Genomic DNA, 14,709 nt, shown 5'->3' with positions numbered 1-14,709 from the left:
GACAAAATGTAGGAGAATGACCTTAAATTATGTTTAGCTGTGGACTATCTTTGCTTTCAAAGTCACTTTAATAACAAAATGCTCCTCTCCAGAACAATGTCATGAAGTAGCTTTCTAATAAGCTTTTTTTCACTCACTAATTACTAATATGCATTCATGTTATATCCTCAGTTAAATGGTGTCAGTAGTCACTACTCTATTTTATTTCTTTTTAAATTTAAAATACCTATTGTAATTCCATTAGCTAAATAGTAGCCACTCCAGCTGAAACGTTGGAAGCTTTTTCAAAACAGACACTGGTGGATGGCTTACTCAGTAGACTAGCAGCCAATTCATTCATGCGCTACCACCTTTACTTGAAATTCAGTACCCTCCCATACTGCACTGGTATCTAATGAGCGCACTTTCATTCATACCTATGGAGCTCTCTTGAACTTCAATTAAATTATGAGGATAGGAAGGAGCAGAATTTGACTTTCTGGGTATCTCCAGATAGAAAGTACAAGCTGTACAGTATCTCAGAGTCAAATCTCATGCATCTGGTCATAAACTCCTTTCCAAAGATGAATTAAATTAGCCTGCGTAACAGACATCAGAGCAAAAAGCTTAATGTGTTTTGATGTTGAGATGAGCTACACAGAATTTATTAGGAAACAAATAATCATAGTGAATTACAGTTCACAGCTGAAAAGAAGAGAAAGTGCCTTAATATTAATAGCTTTTACCACCACACAATTTCCAAGTACTCTTTCTGTTCCTCCCTGGATCAAGCAGTGAAATGCAGTCTGCTACTGCAACACCGTCACCACACCAGCAAACCGAAATCTGCTTTACCCCTTGAAACTCCTGCATGCAGTTCATCTCAAAAAGCCTTCTGCACCACTGTCTTGTACCTGAGATGGTAAAGGAGTTTGTCCCTTCTACTATTGCTTGGCAAGAGCTTGTTACTTCACTTGTGCAACGAGCTCTACAAACCTGCAGTGTGGCACACACCACCAGCACCCAGACCTCACTGCAAGGTTTGGGCTGATCTCTGTTCTCAGCCATAGTCCTCAATGGTCAGGGAATAATGCAGGGCGTCTTCAAAGTCATGGCAAAAGCAAACAAACAAGTCTTCAGTTTTTCTCTATGTTTTCTTGTAGCAGAGTTGGTTAAGGTGAAATCACAACAAAAGCAGGAAAGAATTATTAAAAGATCTTACAGCAAATCTGGTTTGCCTGTTAATGCTCAACTGGTAGTTTAAAACTAAGGGCCGCCACATGACTAAAACAAAATACATGAAGCATTAAATGCATTACAGAACTGCAAGTAAACATTTTCAGAAGATAGCAACAGACGATGTATATAAAAAAATAATACTAACATTCTACCTTTCCATTTGTGAAAAAGCCTGTGTTACAGGATCAAAACGGCAAGTCAAGCTTTACAGCGGCACGGAATTACTGCTGCTTCGGCATTAAGGCAGTTTCGTGCGCCTTTTCACGACATCGCCTCTCACCGCATGGCCTCACACCAATACCTCCACAGAACAGCTCCTTCAGTGGACATCTGGACAATTACTTCATGGACAGCTATTCTTGTCTTTGTATCTTTGTTCTCCCATCCTTGCTCAAAGAACAGTTTTATCTACTGAACACTGTTTAAAGCCTTAGAAACCAGAAGGACTCTCCATATGACTGTGTTTCTACAGGTATCATGCAGCTGCTGCAGACCCTTCCCTTGCGGCTGCCGTGCCAGTCCTTGCTCCCCTGCCCAAAAATGCTTGTTCTCACCTCAGGACACTATGCTAAGCACCCCAACCACTCAGGGTGGTGTGGCTCCTGAAAGCCAACAGCATTCGTCACTACAGGATGGGCGGCACTCTTCCAAAAGCTGGCATGTTGGTCAAATCCACCTGGATTCTCAAGAGGGTGTAAAAAAACTCCCTGCTGAAAGCCTGGCCACCCCACACCAAACGACAGCACACTCTTCTTCTAAAGGGCAAGAACATTTCAAAACTGAAGGCCATCAAAGGTTACCATCCTAGGCAGAGAACTTTGACCCCCCCCCAGTTTTAACAGTCTCAAGAAGAAAACATTTATCAGGGAAGCAATTATGAACTGGAAAAAATCAGTTCAGGACCTAAAGTCTGGCAGATGTGCAAGCTTTTCCATGAGACTAAAGAAGCGCAGAGCAGGTCTGGAAAAATGCTTGTGTGCCTGAAAAGATCTACTTTTTTTTATGTAGATATTTCAGAAATTCAGGGTAAACTTGAAAAAGAAAAATACCACCCCAAGCAGCTTTCCAAAGAGCCAGTATCCACCCTTGCATCTTTTCCACAGGAAACAGCTTTGCTCTTTGGTCTTCCTGAAGACCCTAAGGCACAAGGTTGGAACCTACACACAACCAGAGCATCCCAGTCAGACTCCAAGATCCCACCTGCTGGACCAGCCCTGCTGAGATGGCACTGGGGCTGACCTGAACATCCAGCCCTGTGCCTTGCATGCAAAGGCAAGCAGAGGACTGCACAGGACAGCGAGTTCACTCTTGTCTCTAAAGAAAGCTTTCAGCGGTCACCGCGGATCACAGGATCACCGTTTCAAGGTTAACAGGCCAGCATGGCACAGCTGAGGAGGAAAAGCAGCGCTCACAGAGCACGCTGTTGTGCAAAGCGCAGCTTGCCTGAGCTGGGGGCTGCTGCAGGTTGCTGCTGCGGTGGTGTGTGGGATGGGAGCCTAACCAAAAGCTGCCCAGGGCTGTCACCTGGCTGCTGTGCTCCAGGAACGGCAGGAGCAGCACGGGTCTCTGCAGCAGCCTCTGTGCACGAAGGGCTCACAGGAAAAATCAAGCTGCTTGTTAAAAATTCCCGAAATGGCAGCTGAGCTGCGATGAAAACGTGACTCAACAGGGTCATTAGGACCCGCAGGATTTTGGAGCAGCCTCTCCCTTTCACAGGGGGCACTGTCTGCTGAACACAGACCCAAGAAGGCCCACATGCAAGCAGTCTGGCCTTCTTTTCTGCAACAAGGAACATGAATGCTCTTTGGACTTCGAGAAGAAAACAATTCCGCTCCAAGATTTCTTTACTGTGCCATTTGCTTTCACGCTGCTTTATGGAGTGCCTGCCTTCACTCATTGCCTCCTGCCAAATGCAGTGAGTATTTGTGACATTTCCTAGACACACACATCAATTGAAACATGCTCTGCACACCCCATTTCCAGTTTAACCTGTTCCAGCAGAGATTACGCCACTACATATCTTTCAGAGGGAACCAGGAAGCCCCAGGAGGTAAAAATGAAGCCCTGACACCACCACATGCTAAAGGTTTTGAAAGTCATAAAACTTTTAATGGTTTGCATTTTACTTGCTAAAAGTTTCCAGGTCCTCTCTTGTGAGAATGGAGCAATCTCTACGACCAGTGTGAACTCAAATTTTTATGCATGTATTAATATAAATCTATATTTAAATATATATACACATATACTATACATGCACACACACAAATTATGTTTTAAGAGAACAGGGCTGATAGTGTTTTGTACTCAGTGCTAAAGTGCTTTTTCTGAACCCCCAAGAAAGTAGCAGCCAAGTTCTCTCACGTACAGTAATGGTGAAAGAGGATGGATAGAAGCTAAGAGGTAGCTTCTCTAGATGATTTAATATTCAGACTTATCAGTTCATTAGAAAGATAATGACTGCTCTTTTTTATTTCTTGTCAACTATGAACATTTCTCTCAAATGGTATTGTATTTTAGGTAAGCATTTATTAAGAAGAACAAACTTACTGTATTCTGTTAATCTTATATTTCTGTTAATACCGGTTATGGGGTTTTATGCTGCTCACCCCATGCTGCCAAAGTCAGTGCATTCAGACTGATGGACTAGAAAAACGCAAAGTATTTCAGAAAGGACACAATTTCTTTTGCTTTAAGGTTTCCCAGCGCTATTCTAAAGGTATTAAAAAACGGTCCCCTCATTGAAATAAAAGGCAAGGACATGCTAGATATGGAAGATGCTCAAAATAGGATGAAAAGGACAGGCAAAGGTATAGACTTCTCTGTGAAGAGTCACTAAGTAGGTCAGTTTATAAAAGACATGAGTTGGAAGAACCATGATAGATATCTACCAAATCCCAGGTGGCATGGAGAAGATAGATTGGGAGCAGCTCGTCGTCATCTCCAGTGCAAAAATGAGAGCTCCAAATAAACCTGGCATCAGAGAACAATTTCTGATAGCACAGTGCATTAATCCTACCTCTCAGTTTCTCCTAAAGTGACCCTGTAACTTATTATAATGAGTTTAGTGTGACTAGTCAGAATCAAATCTAGCAGAAGTAATTAAGATTTATCTAATCTCAGGCTAATCTGACAGCCAACACTGACGAGGGTTTTTTTCCTGCTTTAACCAAATCTACAGATGACATCCCAATTGCAGGAGCTGCATGGAAGAAACACAAGTCCTTAGAAATGCCACTCTCCTGACTCCTTGTTCTTGTCCTAATTTCATTCCCTGGGGGAAGGCAGCGCCTGAGCAGGTAGAGGGGCTGGTGGGGCATCACAGTGGGTAACAAAGACGACCACAGAAGAGTTCCTGCTGAGACATAATATGAAATATTGAAAGGTGGAAAAAACAACAGCAGCAACAAACCAAAACTCCATTGTATAAGGGAACAAAGAAACCTTAGGCGTATGTTAAAGTACCACATTCTGAATAAGGGATGTAGACCTGAATGTTTCTAAAGACAACTACGGACCAGAGCCAAACTCGACAACAACCAGCATAATCCCATTTAGCTCCATGCACTCTTGAATTTGCCACAAATTAAGCAGCCCTTTAAGTTACTGCACAAAACATACACCTCACAAGCAGGGTCATCGCTTCACTGTATTGGAAACGATTTGCTTTGTTGTATTTCACACAAAGTCAGTTAAAGAAAAACTGGGGAGGGAGGCAAATTATACAACTAGGTTTTGGTTGTTTGTTTTTCCCCACCCCTCCCCATGGATACAGATGGACTCTCTTGATTAATTTTATACAAAGAGCATCATTCCAGAACTAAGATGTCTTGGACAAGGACTAAATATGGTATGACACTTTGCATCACACCTATTTATGCTAAATCTGTCCACACAAAAATAGCAGCGATGATTAAAGAATGCCAGCAGCCCTTGCGCTCTGACTGGCAGTTCCAGGATCTTAATTTTTAACTTGTGGAAGTTAACATATTGTTGCTATTATAAATGGAAATAATCATTCAGCAGGAAAGTGTTAATGACATCCCATTAAAGAGAGTGCCTTTCACTGGCATAATGAAGACACAGACACCGGTTAGCCTCAGAAAATGCACAGAAATACTTTAAAGGAGTTTTCTGTGCCGAGATTTGAAAGTTGATGTGCTAGCATAGGCAAGCATGTCAGTGTTCATTTTTTAGTGTGGCCTCATTCACAGATACTTCTGCAGGAATCCTGAAGTGTGGCTTTCCTAGGGGAAAGAAAACCCTAGAAAAATACTGCAGCATCTGCAACCACGGAACAACAAATAAAGAAAACCATAATTTTGAAAACCCAAGAAAAATTCCTACAAATACATGCATATTAAGCGAGGTTGTTCTCAAATGTCATGCAGACTGTTGCTCCCCAAAATGCACACCAGGCAGAAGCGCCTCGCAGTCTGTCGCCCAGTCTGTGACAGCCCATGAAGATGGCCTTTGTCCTGGAGATAGTTCCGAGTCAAATCCTCTGTTCTAGGTGGCACCTATAAACCATGCTGTTATATCAACCACATCAATATATGGCTATAAATAGAATATATCTATGTTCTAGCATTTTTCACATAAACCGTTTTTCTGTTAAGTATTTGGTAAAAAATATTGTTCAAAACCCATTAAATTTTGTCTCAAAACTCGATAGCTTCTTCCTTCCAGGAAGCAAGAGGTGGTTCTACTTAATTGTCACTCCACTAAAAATCATAGAGACTTTCACAGCATCTGATCCAATTTGTTTTGGTACTTAAACCCTACCTTAAAAATTAGAAGTCACCTGTGTAAATAAGTTTTGCTCAGTGGTAGAACTTTCAAGAAAATTACTAAACCTTGGAATGTTATTCACATTGATCATAACTAAATTTCTGTACTATAATGATTCATTTTCCTGCCCATATACAGGATTACAACATTTTCTTAATTCATGGGACAACAAACGAATCTATGAATGAAATTCCAGAGGGGACTACGTGCTTCCACACAGGTGACACAACACGGCTCCCTCGGGCACTGGAGGCAGGTGCCCTGTGCTGTGCATCAGACAAACACATCCTTCCCACGGAGCAGGGATCACGTAGACCCTCCAGTCCTACAACACAGGTCACTGCCAGCACCCAGTGCTACCCTACAAGGACACAGGGGTGCAGGACATTCTGCCAGACAAGCCTTTGAAGCAATACTTTCTAATCTGTCACAGGACAAAGCATGGATGTAAAAAGGAAGAGGGTACCCAAGGGCCACCAAGGCAATGCAGTATGTGACCATCAGCCCAGGAAGTCCCAGAGGATCCTGCGCCTCCCTGTTCAGGCTGCACCTCCAGCTGCTCCCCAGCACCTGCCTGACCCTCACATCTCCTCACGGATCCCTGCAGAACCCCATGGATCCTGACAGATCCCCACTCCTCTGTGCCTCCACACTAGGTCATTTCCTTCCCTTCCTGCCATATGCCCATGCAGGAGAGGACCAACATGCATAGTCCCTCAAAACAAGGGTGGTCACAAAATCTCATGAAACAACATTGCTCACAATGGGTAACAGCATCCATGCTCATGTCATTACTCTTCCTTCTCTCCTGTGCACACTAGCTGGCTGCCCTTTACATTGGGTGACTCCAGACTGGGTGATGACACAGGCTTTGCACTGAAACAGCCATACAGCAAGGAGCCTCCAAAAACAGGTGGCACCATGCCACGGTGCTGAGTGACCATGGCAGGGTCCCCCCAGCTCCAGCTGCAGCACGTCCAGCCCCTCCTCCAGCCTTCCCAGTAACCAGCATGGAGGAAGCCTCACACCTCCAACTCTTGCATACAACCACGAGCATTACAAAGCCTTCCTGTTACAAACCAAAAGGATTTTGGAGCGTGATGCCACTGGGCAGGAGTATCTCGTGCAAAAATGAGTATTCCTCAACAAAATCCATTTGGGCGTAACTCTGCTTCTCCATGACCCTAAAGAACTCCTCACCCTTTATTTCATACGTTTACGAATTTGTAACCAGCCTCACACCAACATTCATTCAGAGCATCACGAGGTGCTCTGGGTAACTCGAGTACTTCACAAATCTCACTGCATAACATGGCAAGATACCTTCCAGCACACGACTGGAAAGCATGGCACATTGCTGTGCAATATGTCACTGTGCCGTGACATGCAGAATTCTTAGTTTCTTCTACAGTGCTTGGCTGCCTGTGCAGCAAGGAGACTGCAACTCTGCTGTCGAAATGGCTGAACACAAGGAGCAGCATGTAAACTCACAGCAATGATGAAGAGAAGCACAACACCAGGCAGAAACAGCACCCTTGCTGCTTTCATGTACTTATCTATTAGTTTGGCATCTATACATTGATTAGCTGTTTAAAACCATCAACCATTTCTAGAAACAATTTCTTAAAGGTTTACAAGACAGAGCAGGTCACACTGCAGGGTATCTTTGTCAGGAAAAAAGAAAGCCCATTTCATATTTCTGGTTCATAATCAATATCCAGCCTACAAAGCATCAGGAAGATAAAACTGCATTATTACTGCAGGAGAAAGCACTGATGGATTTAGGAAAAAAAAAAATCCCTCACCATATAAGGGCTGTGAACATTTTCCCACTTAAGACAACGTGTGGGATCATATTCACAGACACAGAAATATGTTCTGTTCCCTGACACCCACAGTCCTAGAACACCGGGCTGAAGTGCTGGCAAGAATAAGAACCATTTGTTAAGTACAAAAAATGTCTCACATAATTAGAGAACTGCTGAAAGCTACCAATTTAGTACTCAGGCTTTAAAATTTAAGAATTTTTATCGTAACAACAGCTAAAGTTTCAGTATGCCTAGAGGTGGGAACGCCTAACACATGCACCATACAGTTTGATCAGTTTATCGAATACCTGAGGCAAAATTAAACACAACGTACAAAAAGATTTCAACACCACTCAAACACCACCTTTAGCAGATTTTATGCTAATTAGGAAGTGAAGCTGCCCACCGGGTATCAAGAGGCCCTTTCCCACCGGGGTGATGTGCTCCCCTCCCCAGCCCCATCAATATCATCACCAGCTCCCCCAGCTGCAGGCATCGGTCTGTAACCATCCCCAGCTTCCCTCTTGTCAGGGCGGTGCTTCAGCCTGCCAACCTGCCCTTTTGTGGAGAGCAATGAGGACGATAAACACGTCACAAAGAGTCTACCGGGGGTGAAGAGCCTCTGCCCGAAAGACTCTTCAACGGTCAAACACGGAGAATAGCAACGGCAAAGAGAAGATGGGATGTGGTGTTGAAAACAGAACATATGGCATTTGAATGGAGGTTTTTTTATATTTGAGAATAAAGTGATGCAAAAGCAGCAGACGGTGGGAGGGTCTGGTGGGGTTTGACCTGGGAGGAGCTGGAGACAGAGCCCCTGGCCCTGCCAGAGCAGCTGCTGCTGCCACCCCTTGCTCTGCCACCAGGGCCTGCCAGCCACAGCTCCGCTCCTCGGCCACCAAAGGCACCAAGGCCTCCCCGCCGATGGCTTCTCTCAACTCCTTACAGCTCTTCCTAGGCCTCTCGGCTCGGCTCTCTCAAGGGCTTGCTCATCTCTGACCACAGGCAAGACCCAGCACCCACTACAGATGAAATGATGCATGTTGCAGAAAGGAAAGACGGCACTGATGATGGCCTCCGCGCAGCTCCCGAAATAACACAAGTCAGGTGTAATCCCATTATGACAGCGGACCCCTCTCTGAACAGTTTCTGGAATGCCATCTTTCTCCTGCCATGCCATCATCATTCTTCTCCAATCTTCCCTAGGTCAACAACAAAGCAGTATTTTAAAATCAGCAGCTGAAAAGCAATCCAAGTCAACCAAGGCTTTAAATTCCGTTCGAGTCTCCACTTCAGAGCAGCCCTCTCCAGGGAATTGAGCATCAGCTACGTGACTGGAGGTCAGCGCCCACAGCCCGCCGACTCCTACCGTCAATGAGCAGATGGGCATGCTCTGCTCTGTGATGCTGCTCACGATACATACAACACAACCTTCTGAGCTCACGTGGCTTCCTGTTTATAAAAATGCTCTTTAAGTATGTATTTTATACCTGGAAGATTGCTCTATTGATTGCTCTATTTATAGTCTGCATCATAACTTCCAAGCACCAAACTTCAGTGATAAACTAAGCATCAAAGATTTCACAAGTGTGTCTTTACATCTTAAGCACATCATTGAAAAAATAGTAATGACTGACAATTTATGCAACAAAGTGTTTGTTTCCCATCCCTGGGAACTCACACCACAAGCGCAGACCCACAGGAATCCCACCGTTCCACACATCTTGATTATTGGTTCTGAATAAATGGCATCGCTGCCCTTCATCCAATTGAGGTAGATTGTGATTTTTTCTGCCCACTGTGTCCTACACTTACAAAAGGTTCAAATTGCTCTCTCAGATTTTCTTCGCACCAGCTTTCATTTTCATTTCTCCCCAGCAAAATGGGAGGGGGGGGGCATTTTCCTCCAATAAGCTCAAACTCCTGTAGCTGTATTCATTCACTCTGGATACAAGTGAACTAAAGGATGAAGAATGTTCTCCTCCTTATATTGAAAAAGAGCAGCCTTCCTGAGCTTACGGCTTCCTCTCTTTCTTTCTTTATTCACCATAACTTGACCCATTAACATTTTACTTGCTCCACCTTTCCAGGGCACCTCCCAAGCTGCACAGATTTTATGCTCTTTTACTTCCCTCATTTTGCACTTGGCTACAGAACTGCCAGTGGCAGCCCCTCCTTCCACGAAGGTGCCCCCTGCCTGCCTGACAGCTCCTTCCACACGTTCTCCTTCCCGACCACTACACCTCTCCAACTCTTCCGTAACTTCTAGGCAGGTCGCACTAAAAGGCATGTATCTGCCCAGTGAAGACACACAGTAAAACATGTAGGATCTCTCTGCCATCAACAAACTGCTGCATTCCCAGAAAAACAGATCTGATGAAAAGCTAACAGTTCTGAAAGACTTGTCCTAGGATTTGATGCAATCTGCCGTGCCGGCAAATTAAAGCCTACAGAAACCACGCTAAAATTAGAGAAAGCTGAGATGAAAACCAAAGACACATGGTGGCTCTTACAAATCTTTAAATAGGGCTTAATATAACATTCAGGTGCTTGGTCTGTGCTCAGCTTAGATCTACAGAGATCATTAATTTATATTATAAAGTAGCACTGAACTATCTCTGGGACTGTTTTCTATACGGCACTTTACAGGGCAATCGGTGCAGGCTTTCAGACACTGATCCGGCTGACCAGCAGATTTGCAACATGCCAGCGATCAGTCTGATGGATTCACACACCCTGATTTAAAGGGCAGCTTTTGCTCCTACACCCACCTACAGAAGGTCGGACCCTCAGGGCACCAGTCCAAGCAGGTCCGCCCAAGGCTAGCCGCCCAGGACCACCGCTGGGGCTTCTGTGCGACTCCAGGGACAGAGCCACCGCTCACATACCACCCACCAGCAGGTCAGGTAGGGGCTGAATTCGTTGCACGTCTAGCAGGCTAAACACCACTTCCAAAGCACTGGAAAACCTTTGGTCCCCACCTCCCATCCATAACCACAGGCACCAAACAACCCCTCCCGGGCAGCAGGTCCCAGCATCTGCCAGAGGACGCAGCACCATGGCAGCTGGGTGCAGGCGAGGGCCGGCGCGGGGCCCACGGGTGGCTGAACGGGCACAGGGCTCTGGGGTCACCATGCAGCTGCAGCCTGCTCTCCCTCGGGAGCATCTGCTGGTCACGTTCAGATGTGGGTTAATCCCTGTTTTCCAGGTCTATGATGAAGTTTGACGCTCTGCTGGATTTTGCATCACTGGCATTTCTGCTTTAAGATCAGTGCACACAGGCGAAGCTTTGTACAGATGCAAACACCTCAGGGGCTATTAATTCCTCATTAATCTGAAGTTTTGTGGCTTTAATAGCATGCGCATGCTGCTATCTTGCAACATTCCAGAGATAATGGACCACCTTCCTTTTAAAATCCCAATTTATAACTATGACTTTAACAATTTTTTAATGACCAACTGAGAAGCATTTATAAATTCATGTGGGACCAAGGAGCAAAGAATTTGTTCATGCCCACGCACTGCTCCTCCTTTCGATGGACTCCCACACGTGCAGCAAGCACTGGGCACGCCGGGTCCGAGCAGCAGCCTCTCCGCAGAGTGCAGCGTTTGCTCCCTACTTGTTAAGCATCCAGCACACAGTGGACAATCAGCGATGATCACTATTACTCCAGCAACTGCAAAAATTGCTTTAAGGTAAAACCATTTTTTAAGTGTTTCATATTATTTGTATAACAGAAAGACACAGAAAAGCTCCTCCTGTGTGAGACAATTACAAAAAATTAAAAATACTGGTTTATCAAGGAAAAGTTTAACACTGCAAATACTGGCAAAGGTTAAAGTTCACATGGATGTCAAGCTAAAATGACAAATCAAGATATTTGATTATAAGACCATTAATGTGGTTTAGAGATAAATTACAGTAATTAATGCTGTTTGAAAAATGAAGGCACCTTCTTTCACTGCGGTTGCATGAAAAGAAAAATACATGACCTGCTCAAGAGGCTGACTCCCTCTCCATCCCCACACCTATGAACCGAAACAACATTAGTATTCTCAAAAAAAAAAGGTCATGTTTTCCAAGATGCACAATTTATTTATAAATACGCAGACTCTGAAATCAGCTGTTCCTATTTCTTTAACAAGTCTCGCTACTTCCCAAGAAGTGGCTGTAATAGGCGATGGGGAGGTTGCCATGGCAAGCATACATCCTCTGTCAGTATCAGAGCAGCAGATGCATAATGGCAAAACCCACCAGATTAAGTCACTTCTCCGGTCGTGTTAACGAGGAAGAAAATGCCTTCTGGTTCACCTGTGCCTAAGGATTACCGTTACCCAGAACACCTGGGGCTAAACCCGAGAACGGCACGTGGCTGCAGATTTTAGCTGAAAACCAGAGATGTACAAAAGCAAAATGAGGGGATTTAACGGCAGCGACAGGCGTACCAAAAACACCCGGGGTGCGGGTCGGGTTTCATTTCCCAAAACGCAAGGAACTTTCAACGGCGCTTCCACGGACGTCCCCCCTCCCCGGGCTACCAGCCCCGCTGAAATACGGCGCGGAGCGCCCGCCCCCCGGCCGCGGGGCACCCCCGGGGTCCTGCCCAAGGCGGGGGGCGCCCGGGGGGACGCGGCCCCCGAGACCCCCGCCCGGGAGGCTCTTTGAATTCCCCAGGCGCAGGTATGAGCTCACGCCTGCTGCCCCAAGGCTCCCCGCACCCCGGGTAAGCGACTCCCAGAGCATGCTAGCCTCCTCCGGCGGGGCCGGGGCTCCGGAGGGGCCGTGCCAGCCCGGGAGGGACAGCCCGGCGCCACCGGGACCGGGACGCGCGGCGGGCTCTGCGCAGGCGGCGGGTCCCCGCCCGAACGGCACCGCTGCAGCCCGCCGCGGCGCGGGGCAGGTGCGGAGCGCCGGGCTCCCCTGAGCCGCCCGAGCCCGCCGCCTCCTTTCGGGCGGGCTGCGGGGGACCAGCGCGCAAACCCACCGGCCATGTCATTTCAGTGCGGGGACCGGGGGCGGCGGCGCCCCCCGCCCCGAGCGCGGTGCCTGCCCGAGGGCTGCGCACCGAGGGGCGCCCGCCGCCCCGCGGACCCGCAGCCCGACCCCGGGGACAGCCCGCACCGCGCAGGCGGCGGCACCCCAGCGCGGGGGAGCCGCCGCCCCGCGGGACCTCCCCGGCCCCGGCCCCGGCCCCGGCCGCGGCTCGGCGGTACTCACGGTGCAGGCGGGAGCGCGCGTCCATGCGCGGCCGAGCCGCGGTCCGGGGGCGCCGCCGAGGGCTGCCCGCGCCCGCGGCTGCCCGGCCCCGCCGCGCAGGGGCCGCCTCCGTGCGCGGGGCGGCGCCCAGACACAAAGGCGGCGGCGAGCGGCGGCGGCGGGGCGGGCCGGGCTGCGCGGCCGCGCTGCGCTCCGCGGCGGCGCAGGGGCGGGGCGGCGGGGCCCAGGCTGGCGGCGGGGGGGCGGGGGGTGCTGAGGCCGCGCCTTCCCCGCGGAGCGGTGCGGTGCGGTGCGGGAGATGCGGAGAGGTGCCGCCCGTTCCCGCCCCGACGGGGCGGTCCGTGGCCGGGGGAGCATCACCGGCGGGGCTGGGGCATCCCCGCGCTGCGCGGCAGGGGGAGATGCCAGCTACCGCGGCGCCCGCTCCCCCCGGCCGCCTCCCTCCTCCCCCTAGGGCAGGAGCCATTTTCCCCACTTGGGAAAAGTTGCTGGGCCGGGGGCTGGCAGCCTCCTGGCAGCGGCGCGGGGAAGCCATGGGGGACGGCTCAGCATCCCAGCCACGGGCCTGGGCGGCCGCAGGCCACAGGGCTGCTGGAGCGTGGGCTGGGGGAAAGAGCCCGCAGGGGCATCCTGCGCGTGGTGGAAGCTGGCCTCCATCACCGGGAACAGCCAGCCACCGTGGGAGGGAAGGGGGACAGCGGGCAGGTGTCAGGCCTCCGCTCCCCTCGTGAGCTGTGCTACCTGGGAGCTATGCTGAGGACCGTGGGTCGTTGGGTTTCCTGCAGCTTCTCCCGCTGATCTGCAGAGTGGTTGTTGCAGCCAGCAGGTGCGGGTGCTGCTCTGCCAGTTTGTTTTCACTCTTCATTTCCAAATACAGCAGCAGCCACGGCTCCAGTGTGTCCCCTTTGGTGGCCACCTCTGCCTCTCCCCGTGCAGAGCTGCGCTAGCTGGGGCAGCCGCCGCCGAGCGTGGCTCTTGGGCAGGCCATGACGATGGCCCATGATTTCCTCAGTGACAGGGTGGCTTTACAGCCCGCCTTGCTCTGTGCTGTGTAAGGTCATCACCTTGCTCTTCCAACACCATCTGCCCAGCATCAGGGAGGGAAAGCATTTAGTAGGAGCTGGAAAAGGATCACAGGAGGGTTTATCCCAGCAGTGAGTTCTCCATCCCTGTTCCATGTCGCTAATCCGTCAGTGCAGATAACCTCTCCCCATCACTGATGCAGGAACGCGACACTGATGCTCGGGGGATGGGCCAGCCCAGGCGGCTCCCAGACTGTCCTGCTCTCGCCATATCCAGAGTGGGAACTGAAATTCGGCCCAGAAAAGCTCACCACCAAAATGTACTGCTTGAAGTGGGTATTCCCTAGTTTGATTTCAGCAGTGAAATGGGGAGGGATCTTCGATGTTAGCAGCTCCCTGTGTGCTGTAGCCAGCCAGAGAGCACCCACAGCCTCATTGGTTTCTGGCATGGCACCAGCCCGAGTCCTGCCTCCAGCCAGGAGTGACCATGAAATAAAATATTATTTCAGTAGAAACACAACAAAGAAGAGAAGAAGCCTTTCCTGTTACAAGCAGTTGTACACAAAACGGGTGCCAGCCAGACACAGGTAGGTGTTGGGTGCTGTGCACACCAGAGAAGGCAGTCCGCACAGGAGTGATGGTACGGCACGGGCAG

The 14,709-nt window shown here is 48.9% G+C and overlaps 1 protein-coding gene across 6 annotated transcripts in view; it reads right to left on the bottom strand.

Moving 5' to 3' along the window:
- LRRC7 (leucine rich repeat containing 7) overlaps positions 1-13,207 on the bottom strand; it is a 183,757-nt gene extending 170,550 nt beyond the window's left edge. For 3 of the 6 annotated variants that reach the window (XM_055815783.1, XM_055815784.1, XM_055815785.1), the window contains exon 1: positions 13,033-13,207. In XM_055815783.1, the coding sequence (XP_055671758.1) occupies positions 13,033-13,057 (25 nt within the window). In that variant the 5' untranslated portion in view covers positions 13,058-13,207. The remainder of the gene's footprint in view (positions 1-13,032) is intronic. The other 3 variants (XM_055815781.1, XM_055815782.1, XM_055815786.1) reach the window with 2 other exon arrangements.
- Positions 13,208-14,709: the final 1,502 nt, after the last annotated feature.

This window comes from Falco peregrinus, chromosome 10 (genome assembly GCF_023634155.1).
Source record: "Falco peregrinus isolate bFalPer1 chromosome 10, bFalPer1.pri, whole genome shotgun sequence".
Lineage (NCBI taxonomy): Eukaryota > Metazoa > Chordata > Aves > Falconiformes > Falconidae > Falco > Falco peregrinus.
This window is presented reverse-complemented; position numbering and strand designations above follow the sequence as displayed.